General features: G+C 32.2%; 2 protein-coding genes across 3 annotated transcripts in view; one reads left to right on the forward strand and one right to left on the reverse strand.

The window, feature by feature from the left end:
• The window catches only part of LOC119835427 (palmitoyltransferase ZDHHC3), an 18,178-nt gene extending 16,054 nt beyond the window's left edge, over nt 1-2,124 (reverse strand). The window contains exons 1-2 of one of the 2 annotated variants that reach the window (XM_038360220.1): nt 1,902-2,124; nt 1,285-1,442 (exon numbers count right to left, since the gene is read on the reverse strand). In XM_038360220.1, coding sequence (XP_038216148.1) covers nt 1,285-1,425 — 141 coding nt within the window. In that variant the 5' untranslated portion in view covers nt 1,426-1,442; nt 1,902-2,124. Of the gene's footprint in view, nt 1-1,284; nt 1,443-1,901 lie in introns of those variants that run through there. The other variant, XM_038360221.1, reaches the window with a different exon arrangement.
• A 688-nt stretch (nt 2,125-2,812) lies between these two features.
• Nucleotides 2,813-9,677, forward strand: LOC119835519 (transmembrane protein 208). The gene is made up of 4 exons (XM_038360403.1): nt 2,813-2,821; nt 2,985-3,140; nt 6,109-6,245; nt 6,500-9,677. The coding sequence occupies exons 1-4, from the start codon at nt 2,813-2,815 to the stop codon at nt 6,720-6,722; spliced, it is 525 nt and encodes a 174-aa protein (XP_038216331.1). The 3' UTR covers nt 6,723-9,677.
• The last annotated feature ends 9,714 nt before the right edge of the window (nt 9,678-19,391 follow it).

The following is a 19,391-nucleotide window of genomic DNA, read 5'->3' on the forward strand; positions in this document are numbered from 1 at the left end:
CCCCCCGTCTCCTCCATCCCAATATTTTGTAATTCTAACGGCACGGTATCGTGTCATTGCAATAGACAAATTACATTCAGGTTAAATAACAGTAACCCTATATTTAGTTGAGTGCCAATTTTGTATGCAGATTACATGAATGACTTAATAAAGAAAGTAAAAAATAGGTTTTTTCTGTAAGCAAGACTACTATTTAGATATTTCTTTGTGGTTTTTGAAATCATGAGAAAATGCTGAATTTGAGTGTATATGGTTGAAATAATTTAAAAAATGTTGGTTTGGTGGTGAGGGTCTCAAAGAGTTTTAGTTACAAGTTAACTATTGTTAACATTGCATGTTTAATTACAGATTCAGCTTAACATGGCACAGTCCAGTTTATGTAGCAATTCAATATAACATAATAAGTACTCATGCAAATATTTTGTGAATATACACTCGTCTCTTCATTATTAAAGAAACTCATCAACAAAACACAAAACCATTTTATTGTGATAATGTAAGTTAATAATTTCATACAAATTAATTATGCCCATGTACTTTCCATATGCATTATCTATAAAAATCATTTTAGTTTAAATACACACATTTTATTATTAAAAAGAAATTTCTCTATGATAACAATATTTCAATATGATAGTAAATAGTAATAATCATATTACATTCTAATGTGCTTTGCTGTCTCTAATTTGATTTGCTTGTCCATAATTATATTTTATCCTTAAAATTGTTTATTACAATTTTTAAAACTATCAAAAACACAAATATAATTAATGTATTAGTCAATTTAGACTTTGACTCTTGTGATGGGATAAGTTATCCTGAACTAAACCTAATGGAATTCTTTATATTTTATAAATAACTTATATTATATAGTGTAATTTGTTTTCTTACATATAAATTGATGAAAACATCAAAATCTGTTAGAAAACTTATGAACTAGGGCCACCAGACATAAATTCTAGCACATAAACCCGTATGCTTATTTGTAGCATGATTTTTAATTTTTTGTTCATATTGCCACATACCTATTGAATTTATTTATAGAACATTTTCGATACCTACATGTACTACATTTCCCCTTACTAGTTTTAATACTATGGAATAGAGTGCAAGAAAAAAATTGCCACATCTCATAATCTATATATAATAAACACACTTGTGACACACAATTGTGTGTGTTCGGTTGATGATTGGTACTCAGTTCCCATCTAATGATTATAGATTGAAGTGATGACTTCCCAGTTTTCATATGCCTTAGTGGTCTATTATACTCCATATACTTACTCTAATGCACCAAGCCTTCCCACCACAGCAACGGTTATGCATGTCGCGATCAGGTCTTGTCAGAACAAGGCATTCTGGATCTACCTCATACTGGCTTTCCATTTCATCTTCATCAGTGCTATCGTAAAACTCTCGTATCATTTAGAAATTATAATATCCTGTAATGTTTACAACATTATCAACTGTTTCTAACAGAAATTTAATTTGCTCATCATGCAATTTGTACACATAATAATAAAATGTATCTAATAAAAAAGTAGCAAATTTCGCTCTTAATAAACAAAAGAAGAGCAAGATATGCATGGAATACTCAGGAGAAATCTTAGTGGTGTTTACCAATAAGATGTCACCAATTGTTTAATTTATTATTCTAATACACTCTTAGAACTATTCAGTATAGCTCAGCATACAATATAAGAAACGATTTCATTTTTCGCACGCCACTTTCGCTTTGCTGAAGAACTAAACAAAAATGATGATAAATAATCAGAGAGGGTTAGAATTTAAGAAGATAATAGGTAGGCAAGTATATCAATAGAATACTGAGGCACAAGCAAAAAAAAAAGAAAAACAAATGCAGATTACGATTAGTCAAATATTCGTAAACATTTACGCACCGCGAACCACTATGAAAATATTGAAACTTATTTTGAGGGTCAGGGTTTGATCACTAGTTTAACAAGTTTCATATTTCGATGTACTCAATCTACTATTACATGCAGTCTAGGCGATTTTAGTTTTTCAAATCAATGAGCTACAAGTTGTTCATTACACTTGTGTATTCAAAATCAATACATGAAACAAAATCGCACAGCTTAGCGCTCTCTCACTCGGCAAATACAAATGTCAAATGACAGATACCACAAACTACAGAAACATTAGAGCATCACAGCTTATTGTGCAGTGCGAGTTGCAGAATCCTGCTTATAAAAGTCTACTGTCGATGACTACAACAATATTATAAAAAAATTACAAGTAATATATATTTGAAATGACATATAAAACAGCACTTTATTATTGTTAATCGAACATGAATAAAATTAATAAAAGTAGGCGCATAATATATTTCCAATTACCAATTTAGAAAAATTAAAAAATAATGAAGAATTGGGATTGCAGTAATGCTTAATAAAGATAAATAATAATAGGAGAATAAAGTACAACGATATGTAGCATTTTCTGTTTCTGGACGTTTGCCAACCTGGATCAGAGGCCTGTCACTTTATTGTGACGGAGTCGATTTTTGACAGCTCCTGAAGCTGAACATTGATTTTTATCACTCGGGTCTCGGCATTTCAGTTTCATCGTTTCGTCGGGGTTAGGAACAGGAGCTCTGCCTATCCTGTTTGCTGAAAATATTTTTAAATTGCATGTATCCATTCTTAATATTAAAAATATAATTGAAGTCTCATAAAATAGTGAAAAAAGATTATTTGCGTGAAAATATTGATTTATAAATTCCAAATTTCATTAACAATCCATATATTTTCTGGCTATCTCGGGAATAATAGAACACTAATTGGACATCATGGCCCCGGTATGTATATTAATTTTTTTTTCAAATAGTTGATATTTCAATAAAATAGTGGAACATAAATCAACTTAGGATAGGCTTAGAATTTTATGCAATTTGACTTTCATGTTAATAAGGGTACAAAAAAAAGATTGAGATTTTTTAACAAGTCTATGTTCTTGTGTAGCCACCAAAGAAGGCTCCAACTAAAGGAGCCAAGCAGATCCTCATGGAGAATGAGACAACGATCAGCTTCTATAGGAACATGGCCGGGGCTGCAGGGTTGTTCTACAACTGCATCATGTTCGGCCTCTACCATGACGATCTGGCTTCTTGGCTCATAGTAAGTGGATTATTTTTGCTATATTATTGGTTTACTTTTCTTTCCCTTATATTGATTTTCTTAAGCATCAATGCTTCCTCTTATGTTTTCATGATAAAAAATATATGATCTCTTTTTATACTGTTTTCTTATTTTCTTCTTCGGTTAACAAATATTGATTCAGAAAGGCATTTAAAAAAGAGAATTAAATTATGATTTAAAGTACATTTTTCTCTTCAAATTGTATACCGATACATATCTAATAACTAAAAATGTATGCAAACACAACATATTATAAACCAGAAGTAATTGTAGTAAAATCAATACCTTTAACAAAACAAAGAACTACAATATTTGGTCTATCATTTTAAATGTAACATATTTTTATAACCAAAATCCTTCAATCGTAATCATTTATACATTCAATAAAGTATAAAAAAAGGTTTTGAAATGCAATTTGCACATATTATAGACTCCAAAAATAATGTTTTGTAAAAACTTTTCCGATTGTTTGTATGTGTGTGTAACCCAAAAAATCACCAAAAAGATATTGACAGAATTTTATATGGTGATAGACCAAAATTAGATTCATCTTATCGGCTATGTTTTTTTGAAAATCATTTTTAGGTGTGGTTATACATAAAACAGGGGATGAAAAAAAAATATTCTCTAATACGTCCTTAAATTATTGTGTCATATGTGTCGTATAGAATTAATGTATCTTGAATCTAATGAAGATTTTACATTAATTCTATGGAAATTGAAATAGAGGTTTCTAAATGGGTTTTTTGCTAAAATAAATACTTGACGAAATGGACGCCTCTAAATAAAAAAAAAAATAACAAGTCATACATATCATATATGCATATCTTTTGAAATTACACAAAACGCAATATTTTGTATTGCACGCGAACAAAGGTCGGAAAGCTGGTCAGATTTACAAGTAATTTGCATTATAAATTTCTTAAATTAAAATCCTCGGATCGCATTTCGAGTCTTATATCTATTTACTCCAGTTTTCGCTCTTTTGTCACCTTTAAGATGCAACTGAATTGAATTGAAAATGGTAGGTTCGTATTGTTATTATTGCTAGATTGAATGAACATTTCTTGAATAACCACTTGGTTCAACAAGTATATATATATTGTTGTGCAACACATAGTCCTCTCATGGCTAGTTGCGGTGTTCTTTTTCTATGACTTGGATGAGTAGTAATGCTTAATACAATAAGGGTACTTTATACTATAATTAATCATACAAATTTTCGTTACGTGAACTTAATTCAAACTTTAATATGGCGATTCACATAAGACGGCGGACTAGTTATTTACCCTGCACTACTACGCTACTACAACTATACTTTAGGTATAAAATTGGGCTTGCTGAGGTGAAGGGCACAAGGATATACTTTTTTACTCTTTATTTATCTACATATAATACGGTTTTACACAAAAGCTACCAAAGTGAGTTATCGTTTTGGTCCTATAAACAGTCCACGTAGTTATAATTATATGACGTGTAAGCAACATTAGATATAAGGATAGTTATAATTTGAGCAAATTTATCGGGGAATATCAGCATTGTCTCTTCTTACTGAATTAATTAATATAGATTGCTCAATCCTTAGACATAGTTGGAAACTCTGGAGATCTGCTGTAGAACTATCGAAGTTTCGCAACAATTAGACTATTGGTTAAGGAAGTCTTATCGTATAATTTGCGAGTAGCATTCTATTTCAGTGCGTGGGCGAGATGGATATAGCCTACAAATATGTATTTATTATTCAACAGCCTGAGTTTAATTATATTGGCTTGGCCCAGCGATGTTCTTATTTATTTTACCCGTGTGAATAAAATTTTTGTTGAAATGTGCAATGTACTTCGAAAACTTATTGCCTCAGCAGCGATTACTTCCTCATTAATGTTAAATTTCTGCCTGGCGAGTGATTTTTATTTCGATTTGTATATAATAAAGGCCCACGGGGACAAATTGTTAGAATATGGTGGTCGGTGGATAGGGTAAAAGTTCGTAGCCCCATTTAATCAATTCAGCCGTCGCAAACTGAGTTTTTAGCTGGTGTTTTCTTCGTTAAAGGGGGCCTTTTCTATTTCGGTATCGAATCGGTCTATAATTTGACGTAGCACCTACAACCCTGTGACCGTTTTGCCTTTCTCAAGATCAAATATCGTCAAACGTGGAATCCAGCTTACCGACAGTTTTCTTTTTTACATAAGCTCAATTATTTTTTTTATATGAATTGCCTACTATCTGAGCGATCTCGCGCATCATCAATCGGCGGTCGCCAAAATTAACAATTCCATTTTGGCAGACCGCCGATTGAAGGATCCACTAGAATTTTCACGTTTTTCACGTTATCCTAAGTGGTTGCTGTTTCCGGGGTATCAGGGCGTGGCTCATCAAAAATCAATATCCGAAATCTTGCAATTCGTTGAACCAGTTTTGAGTGCTGCCATTGAAGGAGAAGTATCCCCACATAAGAATACACAATTTACTAGCGCTCTATTATTTCACTGCGCGATTTCCCTTCAGAAAGCAAGAATCCAGTCACCGATATTGGTCTTTTTCCATGATAGTAAATAACGAACACGGTTGATTTAAAACATTCAAATAAGAAATCCAAGTCCGATCCCACTGAAATTTCGTCAGTAGCTGTCTACAAGAAGGTTCTATTCTAGAAAGTAATTATCCTTTGTTAGTGGCAATATTGGACAGTGAGATTAAGTAGTTATCGGACCGCCTAGGTATGTCCCGCAATAACGAAGGTGAAGTTCCCGATACTTCGTTTTATGGTTACGATTTTCCGACATAGACTTATGCTATGCTTTAAAAAAACAAGGGCTATCCAACGCATATCTATATATACTCATATATCCCACCAGTTACTGAGGTTCAACCACACAAAACACACATTTTCAGCTTTATAGTGTTAGTAATTATAAGTTTCCTACAATAACATGTACTTCCACAGTTTATGAATGTGCTGGTGATGCTGATCTACTTTGCATGCTATCAAATGATGAGATACATCAGCCGCCCGACTTACACCGAGCAGGGACAGCTCATTGATCCAGGCTTGGACCTGAACATGGAGGGCGGAATGGGAGAGTAAGTTGTTGGATATATTTAATCGTAAAGGTGATAGTTTTTAGATGATTGGTTTATAAAGAAATTCGAAGTTTTGGGGCTGACGCAAAGACAATGCGGTTTTCTTGATAAAAATAATGATGAAAACAATACCCATTGTTATAATATACGAATTCCCTAACTAGGTTTCGAAATGTCTCTTAGGTAAATCCAGACTAAATTATTACAGTTAAAACAGTTACACAACAATTGTCTAAACGACACTTAATTCACAGGCACATCAAGGACATAGTGATTTTGACTTCGATCGCCCACATTATGGCCGTAGTGTCCAACTATTTCTGGATGCTGCTTCTGCTCATCCCGGTCCGTGCCTTTTGGCTCCTGTGGAAGAATATTCTTGGCCCATGGTTTTTTCAGGAAGGCCCGGAGGATTCTGAGCAAGATGAGAAGAAACGCAAGAAAATGGAGCGCAGAATGCGCCGATACAACCAGTAAATTATTCGCTATAGGGATTCTCATGGCTCCTTTCAATTGAGGCCAAGATTTAGTTGTAAGTTAGGTCGCTTATACTGCGACACTTGGTGTGACCTGTCTCTTCACATAATGGTCTTTTTGGCAAAAGATACAGGAATTGCATACGGGATGGTATATTGTTACAATTAATATTGTAAATCGGGTGGCTTTTGGAAGGATCTTGTCAAAGAGTATTTTTATATGTTTGTGGCATTTTGAAATGAAATGCTGTGCGACAGATTTAGAACGGAATTTATTCACCCTCGCACTTGGTATGAACAAACGGACATATCAAAACATTTTACATATCTTCATAGGTTGATGTAACGTCACCAAAGAGGTCAACATTGGCCATGCTTATGAAATGAAATGATACCCAGAATAACGCGTTTAAACTCCGTTAAAATCTGTTTTATTTCAAAAAAAAATAAGGGAAGATAGGTTGTTTCCTTAAGGATATGAAGACGTTTTGTGGCAAAACCCCTACAGCCACACGGTCTCTCGTACAATATATATAATCCACGTAACACATACATAGTGTAAGGCACATTAAGTTCAACAAAATTTAGCGTTGTTATTTTTTAAGACCATTGAAAGTTGATTTCTGTACAAATTTTGTTGCTGTAAATTTTTTTAGTTAAATTAATTTTTCTTTAATTATAATTAATTTTATACATATTTTTTTAAATATACATTTATAATTTATCTTAAATTGTAAATATGTATTATGATTTTTTATATTTGTTGATAAAAACGAACAACCAAATTTTTGAAGAATAAAATACAGCTTTGAAAAAAAAAAAACAAACTTAGATCAACAAGTATAAAAATTAAATTATGTGGTCAAATGCGAATGGTTAAACATTAATATATACCATTAGTATGAAGTGACTTTGCATGTTTCTTTCATGATATATTCTCAATCGCCATTTAATTATTCTTTTCAACATTTTTTGTAGTGTGGAAGTATTACCTAAGTCCAAATTATTTGATTATTGACGTCTATATGTTATATAAAAATGTATATGTATTTAAATATGACAAATTCGAATTATTTATTAGTTATTTTCTATTGGGATCCTGGTGCTATCTTTGAGCGAGTGTTTTCGTCATGAAATGACAATATATATTTACATTTAAGTTTTTATTTACATATCTGTCATCCCCAATTTATTTATATAGGCGAATTGCATTTCATATGGCGATTTAAATATAGAATTTGTTCGAAAAGCTTATCTATATTGGTTCCATTGAACGCGCCTGGAAAAATTATAAGGCACATTGTGTTCCTATTGCAATTTGCTATTTTGTTTCGCCAGGGGTTTTGATTTTCTCTTGCAGTCATTCAAAATTCTTATTCCATTGTCCAGGTTTCACCTGTATCATTCTGGTTAGGCATACATAAGATCAAATAGTTAAATCAATAAATTGATAAGTACTGTTTTTAATTATATGTATACGTGATTGTACATAATTCCAGCCAAAGAGACAAACTATTACAAAAGATTACTCGGTTCAAAATTGTGAGGCAAATTCACATTTCGTCGTAAAGATAAACTTTTTCACAGGCCTGCTTATTCGATAATCACCTTCGAACTTTCGAAAAAAATCATAAAAAAGTAGCGATAACTCAAATATAGACGAATCCGGTGCGCAAGTATATGTATCGTCATACTTACTGCAGTATGCTGTATTTGCTCTGTGAGTTTCCCAGTATTTAAACATCAAATAGTCATTCACGGTACCTCAAAGGGGACCGACTGTTCAAATTCAAATTATTTACCAGGACAGGGCAGGTGTATTGATATACACAAACTCATAGTTAAACACGATCCATTTCTCTATAAAACATATTCTAGGGACGTAATTGTGTCGTCATATTTATTCTGTCTCGATGGTGGGATTTTTGATGAATTTATAGGCTTTCCGTCCTTTATTCTCCTTATAAGGTGGGACGAGCTTCATTAACCGTGTACGCTTACATAATGTGTAATATAATTTGCTACGCTCAACCTAGTTACATTGCCTTTTTTCTAGTCAGTAGGTGTCGAGCGAAAAACATATTTCTTTATAGAAGGGGTTTAACTGGCCCCTTTACTTTACGTGTTTTATTAATTTAAGTATGTGAGTTTTATATTATGTCTCAGTTCATCTATTATATCTATGACCATGTAAGTATGGTCCATAATTCAGAAGCGTATTACGTAAAACGACAAATAAGACCGATAAAAACGGGTGAATAAGTAGATAGGTAACGAGTGTATTAAATAGGAGATCTAATATGGTGTAGTGTGGACAGTTTTACCCGCATCCTGTATCCTCAAAAATAATATATATCTTTTGGGAAAAATCCCCCTTGACTGTATGTTTAATGATTGAGATTGTAATCTACCCTCTTTGATGGAAGGGAACTTATTTCATAAAATTCAGTAAGTTAAGGATCTATAGGTAGATATTGTAAAACGAAGCACGGCATTAATGTCTGTTTTAATGGAAAAAAAAAACATAAAAAACCTAATAGTCTGTGGAATAATTTTATAAATCTTATGCTTTTTTGCTCTTGTTTTTCTCTAAGGTGATTATTATTCAAAAGTCATGTGAAATACATTTATAATATTGGAAAAAACGTTGATAAATTCTAAAAACAATGTACGTTTATTTTTATTAAAAACTTTTGTCTTTTATGAAATTGTGGATGTAATTTTTATAGTCTCGGATTCAATGCAATGTAGCTACTACTACTTTTGGAATGATATATTCAAAATGTCTACAGTTGCCCTGTACGAATGTATAGACCGTAAGCATGTATTTTCTATTAAGATTTCACATGGTAATAACAAGTATTTATCTCGATGTTATATTTTACACGATGACTTCGCGTATTGTAACAATTAGTATAAGGATGTTTATTAAATAATCAATAAATGGATGAACATAGACGATGTTTTATTTGTTACTCTTGGTTGAACACTGTTATAATCAGCTTAATCTTATATAATAGGCTCCATTACACTAATAAATTATACTACCTAGAGAAATATTAAAGTATCTGTGGTACTAATTTTTTCAATTATTTACAACATTGCCGGGGCATACATTACGTAGTTCAAAATATAAGATAGCTTTGTAAAATAATAATAACAAACTCAAATCTTATTAATTATTTTGTACCCGGAAAATCAAATTAGGCTCTATTTGAGGGATAGCATTTCCGATTTCACTGGTTGTGCCTAATAGCTACTCAATTAAGGTTGATTTAATTTTCTGTTTAATGGATTTTATTTATAGCACATGGAGTGGTTGGGTTTATATTTTGGTTTTGCATAATTACTGCAGTCTAAAAGTTCAGATGATCAGAGCTTACACGAATTCAGTTCATTGAGATATGAAATAGAATTAAATATCTATTTGTTACTTAACAAAAAATATCATTGAAAAGGTTGTATTCCCTGTGTCGTGTCCTTTTAACATAAAATCGAAGTTATTTACTTAGTTGTCGGCACTTGTTGACAAATTTTACTACAGGTACATAATCCATAAAAACTAAATAATTTTATATAATAGTGATGTAATGAAAATAATCTAAACATTTTACAATAACCATTAAATATATTTCAAAACAATAGGTACATTGTCACATCAAAATGCCCCATTGCAAATTGGATACGTCCTGGCAATGCCATTTGATTTATTAAATGAAATTGATAAGTATGTATGCAGACGGACATGAAATGGAGTAGGGTGACCGATTTCTCCACAGGGAGGTTTACAGGTGTGTGTTCATCTGTGATTTGTATGTGTGGTCGATCGATGCATGTAACCATAGATGATATGAGCCAGGTCGTATCACGCGATAATTAGAGTACGCCTCCTACCCGATACGTTTGAGAGGGTATCAAAATATGAATAGACGTACGTACATAATTGTGTCGTATTGGACAAATTGGATGGAGCTACCAATTATAGCATACTAATATTCTTCTTTGTTTACTGAGTCTTGTTTGAATGTGCACACCAGTAATGACTAATGTGCATTAAACGAGAACACGGCTCTTTATTCCGAAACAATAACATTCATTTTCACTTATGTACTTATTTGGGAGGAATCATATATAACAGCATTAAATTAAGGACAACTCTTATTTCCCTAAATTGGATACTTACATTTAAACAATGTACTGGTTTAAATCAACGAATTCTTTGTACATAAATGTAAAAAATAAATTAACCATGCATTGTTATGCATTTAATAAAACAGTTGTTGCATTTGGTATTGTTGCAGTATACATTTTTACAGTTGCGACGAAATAAAATACCACATAATATTATATGAAATTTATGTGTAGTACCAAACTTAGTGGGAATTCACTAGCAGTAATTAAATGTTTGAAATATGCCTTAATAATACAATTATGTTATTCAATCTTGTATCTAGGACAAAGATTTTTGTGATAAAACGTAATCTGTACTGGTAAATATGTAACTATAATATAATGGCTCTCTCATACGGTCTACATAATTTACGCGGTTCTAGAGCGTCGTGTATTTTTTCAAATTACTTAAGGGGAAAGTTGCAAACATCTGTCTTGTTCTCAAGGTTGGTACCAATTTAATGGGTTATGGCTCATGTTTCTGTTTAATAGATGCAATAGTACGACCTTATGTTTTGCCCCGTTTCATTAGGTTTTATAACAGTTTAAAGTACTTAATAAAAATTGACCACACTTTTAATTTTCAAGTCTCTGAAACAGTAATTTACTGTAACATGGAAATTGCAACATGCCACATCAAAGATTAGACAAATAGAACAGAAATTGTATACTCGTATTGTATACTTGTATCACTTGCAAGTACTTACATTTAGAAATAAAACTACCCTCATCGATTGAACTAAAATAAAATTTATATAAAAAATGAGGTTACTTTTGATACAGAACAAAGCAAGATTTCCTCTTCACTTGTTGGAGGGATCGTCGTTATTATCGAGGATGTTACCAATTTGTCTGTAATCCCTTAGGCAAGTCATATACTTAGACCATATTACGAAGGAAAAAACAATTTGCAGTTTCCTCCTTGTAATTAAATACTTACCTATAGACAGCGTTTTTTTATCGTAATAGCGCACCGATTGTTACACTAAATTACGGGATCGATTATTTTACGTAACATACAAGTTATGCAATGGTACAGTTTATGTATTCTTTCGTTCCTTCGATTGCCCAGCCATCTGCAACAGCCTTAGATAAAATCCATGAACCTTGAAAGTCTGGTATCCACCATGTAAAACTGTAATTATACTTCAAGATTAATCACAAAAAAATTCCTTGAAGAAATAATGGAATAAAAAATGTTTTACTGTATGAAAAAAACTTCTCTTAATTTTGTATATTTTTAATTATTCTTATTTTAGGTATTCATGTGATAAAATAATTGGATCTTTACATTTAAGAGCTAGGGTACTAACCGTTAGAGCTGGTACCACCTATTTAAGGATTCATTTTAGTCGTAAATAACTTACGTAATTAGTCAAATATATTTGCTTTGTATGTTAACATTTTTTATACTAACACATATAACTGGCCCATGTTTATTCATAGATTGTATATCTTTATGTCTGCAACTAAACTCCTATAAGCTCATTATTACGAGTTATTTCTTTTTTATCATAGTTCTCAACCGAGCTCCTGGGACGCCTGATGGAAAGCAACCACCATCGCCCATGAAAATTGCAGAAATAATGTGTTTGAAAATGTGTTTTTAGCATATACCTAGGAGGAAAGGGACGAAGAAACGTTTGACGACGGAAATATGGTAATGGACTGGGAAGGATGAGGAAAATGATACAGTGCTCCGGCTCCCCCACACATCGACTAAAACTCAATAACATGCTTCTATTTCAAGACAATTTTCTGTGGGGTTGTGGAACTTTCCTCGATTCGAGATGGCCCAATTTTTTGAAACGCCATACAAACTGGTGCTACCTAATTATTTTAAAACCATAACTTCTTTTGAAACAAAATAAACCAGTAAATGTTATGCAAATAGACATCTTAATGATTCTGCAATAAAGTAGAATATTACAAAGCATTGTCACCGTTCTTAAAAGGTCTTAATAGACACAAGTTCGCAACATAACACTCACACATATTATCATATAACAGCGCGATTTATAAAAACAGACACGGACTATTTGTTAAATTCTTTTTTGTATAATCCCAGACAGGGGGTGTCTGCATATCTCCCTATGCCGTTTTATATTTATATATGCATGTATGTAGATGTGTTACAATAGGAACGAAGTTGATCGTAGGAATGTTTCATTATAGATTGATTTTATTATAGGCTTTTGGGTGATTACTACATATAAGTATTTAGATACATTTCATGAGTGTGTGGAAATAGGTAAGGTATCCATTTATGAACTTCTGCTTATCTCTTAGTTCATGGACGTTTATTACATTTGTTTCTTAATTGAGAAATAAATAATTACCTACTTACATTAAATAGGTATTTATTTAATAATAAAATTCCGTATAAAATTTCTGCTTCCTATCGATCTAAATAAAGGTGCTAAGACGACTATTCAACTCAAATCCCCTTTGTATCGTTGACAATAGTTGTCTTTCATCGTCCTACGTTAGTAAAACGTCTTTGTACAGGCGTAATTTTCTTTGTTATGAGTTAAACAATCTCTTCAAGATACCTACTGCTGTGTGGCAGGTAAATGTATTTATTAGTTATGGAGGTCATGCCTTTATTTATAATATTTATCAAATTGTGCATGCTTCGTTGGAGAGCCGAATATAACAATAAAAGCTTATGACTACTCTGTACCTCCTAATTGTAAAATAATGTTTAAAATCAATACTGTTCACATTGTATAACTATCTAGTTAGCTATATACAGTTCTTGACTTTATTCGTTACATTCCACTCTATATAATTATTGCAGTCGACGGTTTCATTAATCTTCAATAAAGCGAGTTTAGCTTACTTTTTTACCAAAATGAAATAATGCAGGACAATGAGCTTAACACGCTTTTATTAGTTTCGTTATTTGAATGTTTATTTGGTTGTATGTAATTAACGTAACCGACTCCTTTAGACTCGATTTCGAACCATTTTAAAATGACATTTTATAATAATTCAAGTTTGTGTACTTATATATATATATATATATATATATATATATATATATATACACATATATATGTATATAATTGGAATCTCGTAATCGGCTCCAACGATTTTCATGAAATTTAGTATATAGGGGGTTTCGGGGGCGATAAATCGATCTAGCTAGAAATCTTGTTTAGAAAATGTCATATTCGTGTTTTATTCGTGTTTTATCGACTTAAACTTACTTTTTTAACAAATAGGAGGCGTTTGAGTAGTCCCAATTTATTATCACTCTTCCTGACATCTATTGGCGAATAATAATACTATAAATGCGAAAGTTTTTTCTTGTGAGGATGGATGCATATGTATGTGTGCCTCTGTTACTCTTTCACGCAAAAACTACTGAACCGATTGCAATGAAATTTTCTTCGTAGATAGCTGGGCAACTGAAATAACACATAGACACTTTTTATACCGATATTCCTACGGGATACGGACTTACGCGGTTTCAACCGCGGGTCACAGCTACTTTAGTGTTAAATGAATAACTTTCAATTAATATATTTATTTATTGAACTCACATAAACTAGCATTTCTTGAGACATTGTTCGCGTTTCAATTGTCAATCTAAAACATTTTCTCCATCGCACAAAAAGTCACTAAAGACTTTGTTTGCTTGTTTGAAATCGCTCATATCAGGAACTACTTGACTGATTTCAGAAAGTCTTTCACCGTGGGATATGTTATCCCTGACTACTTTAGTATATACAAACGTATCACGGGTGAAGCCGGGGCAGTCCGCTAATAAGCTATAGAAATCCTTGCTACTGCTTGCGTGCACATCCCTGGGTGTACGGGGGTTACAGGTTGTCATTCACACAAGGTTAATGTAGTCATGATAGCGATCATATTATCAGGTGGGTATTGTGACTGGTCGATTCAAGATCTTTCTGCTGTATCATTCAAAAGTAAAACGCACAAAAGCGTTACAATACAACATTTATATCTACTACCCAATCATTTCAAAAACTTAGCCCATTCTTCGGTTAGCAATTACTATAATGAGTGCGAGTTGCGACATATTTTGCAAATAATATGTAATGCAATTCTTATAAAGTAGGTGAGCACCAAATATACCTCGCTAAAACCCTTTCACGAACAACTTTGTTTTTCAGATCACATTATGTAACTCATTAAAACATGCCTGATTTATATTATGAAACAAAACGGTGCTGGGTTCGATTCAGCGCAACCTGGATGTTTTTATAAGGGAATTATATATTTCGACACTATGCAGATTTATAAATAACTAGCTGCACCCGGCAAACGCTGTTCTGCCTTACTCTTATCATTTAGGGGTATGAAAAACAGATGTTGGCCGATTCTCATAGATACCGGATAAGCACAAAAAATTTCATCAAAATCGGTCTAGCCGTTTTGGAGGAGTATTGCAACGAAAACTGTGACACGAGAATTTTATATTTATAAATAATTACCGTATATATTAGGCTGAAAAATAAATATTTAGCCGGAATTCTTATATGTGTACCAGCTATTACGCATTTCATTTGGTAATTATCAAATAAAATTATTTCTGCAATCACCCAGTATATTCATACATACACATAAATAAAATTGATTTGTCTGGTTGTAATGTGTGTTCAATTACACAAAAAACAGTTGAATATTTTTTCAATACAAACAAAATTTCATGAATTGAACGAGGCTCGAATGGTCGCACTATCAACTTACAATATTAGGTACTTACATGTATTATGGTGATATCAGACTTCCGTCCCTCTATTTGTAACAGAAAATCAATAATCATGAAAGGAGGCTTCCAGTTTGGGCACTTGTCACGTGGAGACATAAACATAACGAACATAACAAATAACTAGTACTCGAGTCAGCTTCGATGTCCACCATGAACCGAACCTTTATTTTTATTCTTTAACTTTAACATATTGGTGCTAATTAGCGCAATATAACCATTCATGATTTATTAGTTAGTAAACATTCGAATTATGAAACATTGTTTTCTTTGTTAACGGCATATAACAAATTTTTTATATAAATCCGCGTCCTTGTATTTAAATTTGGATTGCAGCTTTGGTTGGTTTTCTAAAAAGCACAAAAAATTACAGCAAATTTGCGATTAATTTTATTTTAATGCGTCAACACTTATATTGCATCTGTTCATTCATTCTTAACTATTTTTTAATAATGTTAATGTATATTTGTCTGTATTCATTGCTAGATATTTCAAGAAATATTTTATTATACGAAACCAATAAGAGCGATGTATATACTATGAGGAAGGGTATTCGAAAATAAATACGCAACCTAATCTTTGCTCTTAAAAATTTATTCGTAGAAAACTAATCGGGCACTACATTGGTCGGTGACTATCACCGTATTTGTTTATAGGTATGATGCGAATTAAGAATAGGCACATCAATAACATGCCTTTACGAGTCAAATGACATTTGGGAAAACGATTTACATATTAAATATCTTGTATTAGTATTTATTTTGTTTTATTTTGTCTTATATTAAATTAAAATAAAAACGTTATGGCTTAACTAAGATTATTATTAACTCGTTTGAATTTACAGCTATGACGTCACAATATCTTATTCTGAGTTGGATCGCATAGAACCTACGTCAGCAAGCACGCAATTATAATTTTTAAAAACTTCATAAAGGTGAAAGCGTAATTGTTGGAAAGTTCGAAATTCAATCTGCTGTGGGTGGTATTACCGACATAGTCCTAGACAGGCTGACTTACCGCCACCTCTTGGGCTGACAGACTGGTAAAACATTGATGTAGCAAAATTTTATTTTTGTATAAAAAAAAAAAATGGTGTGTGTGCGATTCACACACGATAGAAGTGAAACTTCAGTAAATCGACAAAAGAATGAGATGAATATATATAAAATATAATATAGTATGTACATTCCTGTCTCATTATTTGCCGGCTTGATTCTACACATTTTTGTATTTGCGTCTCTTACCTGTCGTTTTTCCGTTGCATCAGGTTTGAAATCACAACGATTCTAAAGAAGTTTCACTTCAAAAAAATACGCTAATATTTTTTGGTAATTTATTCTTCTAATAATGAAATATGAATATAATATTTTTGTGTAAATAAAAAAGTACAGATGTCTTTTTTACCCTTAGCATAAACATTAATTATGTTTATAAATGACATTCTTATGGGACTCAACAGAAACGTCCAATGTTGCCTACTTCACATTTTCATGTTCGTTAGATTTGTTAGTTGTTGATCAAGATAATAACTATCCTTTGCCTCAAGGTCGGTTGAAATTACGCACTTGATATTACTATTTACTATGTTCAAATTGTAATCGAGATCGACGGAGCTATTTCGTAGTTTAGTTGTGGCAAACATAATGTGACGAAAGATTATATTAGATGTTAATTTATTCATCAAAATTGTTTTCTTAATAATTTTTCAAACAACGTTATTTGAATTTTGTTTATGATAATATGGTTCGACTTTTTTATTCATTGTATGGATAAAAATTATGACATAATTCTAATAAAGCATCAGGCTACGCTATACCATAGATAACATACTAGGCTATAACTATTGTGCATAGGTTATAGTATAGCAAAGAAGGACTTATTATATATTATAACAGTACAATGTGAACGTGTCCATAATAATATATGATGTGCGACTATGTTGTGCTATAAGCTATACATAACTATAATAATAATATCAGCCCTTAAATGCAGTGGTAATATCGTGAGGAAACCGACATGTCCAAGAATCAAAAGTTCGACGACATGTGACATCTGCCAATCCGCACGTGGCCAGCGCGGCGGACTATGGCCTGAATCCTCATAAGACGCCCGTGTCCCTGCACTGCGAACATATACGAGCTGATGATGATGATGATGAAAAATAGCCTTTATTTAACAATCCTTTCAAATCCATTTACATAGTAAATACCTACTTATTATTAGACACTAGTTTCGTGAAAATTGTCTTGCTTGCCAGCATGGGTCTCCCCTAAAGCTTGCCATAGAGTGCGGTCGTATGTTTTCCTTCTCCACATACTGTTCTTTAAACGTCCTCCTCCCATCTACGGCGACATCTCCTTCTTGAAAAATCTGCCCAATAATACGTATAAATTACAGTAAACACAATTAAAATATTTGCAAGAAAATACAAAAGTAATTAATTTATTGTGTCAGATACCACCATTGTTCGTAAATTTTTGTGAGTTTCATTACATCCGCACCTTTTTCAATTCCCAACGTTTTATTTTAAACTAGCGGTCTGGCCCGACTTCACGATTGGTAAATCGTGAAGAAAAGAAAAGAAGTTCTTTGTTTGTTCTTTATCAAAAGCGTTTCAAAGGCTGCCGAATTCGTCGAGCATTTCTCAAGTTTTACGCTTAGTAACACATTTAGCAATTCATTTTCATTTATAACGTTTGCTCGCGGCTTCGCACGCGTTAAATTCGGTGTATTTTAATAGATGTTGTTATACATATAAGCCTTCCTCTTGAATCACTCCATCTATTTAAAAAACCCGTCAAAAGCCGTGGCGTAGTTTTTAAAGATTTAAGCATAGGGATAGTAACTTTGTTTTATACTATGTAGTGAAGATAAACTAGCTGCGTCCCGTGGCTTTATCAGTGTAAAGTTTAGTTTTTTTAGTTTATAATTCTAATACTAATGTTCCCGTTGGAGTAAATAAAAAGTAAACACAATCATACCTTAGCAACGGTGAAATAATTTTCGAAATCACTCCAGTAGTTCCCGAGGTTAGCCCGTTCACCCAAACAAAAAATACAGCTCTATTATAATATAGTAAAATCAAAGGTGTATGAGTACAGTTTTAATTTTCTATGTTGGTAATATTACTATAGGTAGCTGATCCGACAGACGTTGTCTTGTCTTCTTGGTAACTGTCAATAGCTTAAAAAGTTATTAAATTTTCTCTTTTGTCTTGGTTTTGACGAATATTCCTATAGCTTTTCTTTCATATTAGGTAATTGTATCATCTTTGTCCAACTGGTATATGGTGTTCGTAGAAAATTATATTTATGAAACTTGTTTATTTTACCATAAATTACATTTACGGGACTTTGTTGAATTATGCGCATAGAAATTTTATTTGTAGGTATTTAGTGATCTAAAGAATAACCTAGTTATACCTTAGGAATAATGTATTCTTCACAAACAAAAACACATTAGTGCAATGTAATTATGTATGTAGTTCTTTAATTTGCATTTTGTATTTAAAGTATTTGCGTTTAAAGATATTATAAATTATTATATCCAACTTAAAAAGCGCATACGTATTACGTGTGCAAAAAAACGTATTTCCTATTAGTATATTAATGTCCATAATATGCTAATCAATAATAGTACATTATTCAAATATAAAGATTATTTCAAATGCGAATTTTTTCTCTGATCTACCTAAACTAACCAAATTTGTAGGAACACGGACGTCAAGGTGTTTCGGTGATTATTTATTGTATAAAACACGTA

Source organism: Zerene cesonia, chromosome Z, assembly GCF_012273895.1.
Source record: "Zerene cesonia ecotype Mississippi chromosome Z, Zerene_cesonia_1.1, whole genome shotgun sequence".
NCBI lineage: Eukaryota > Metazoa > Arthropoda > Insecta > Lepidoptera > Pieridae > Zerene > Zerene cesonia.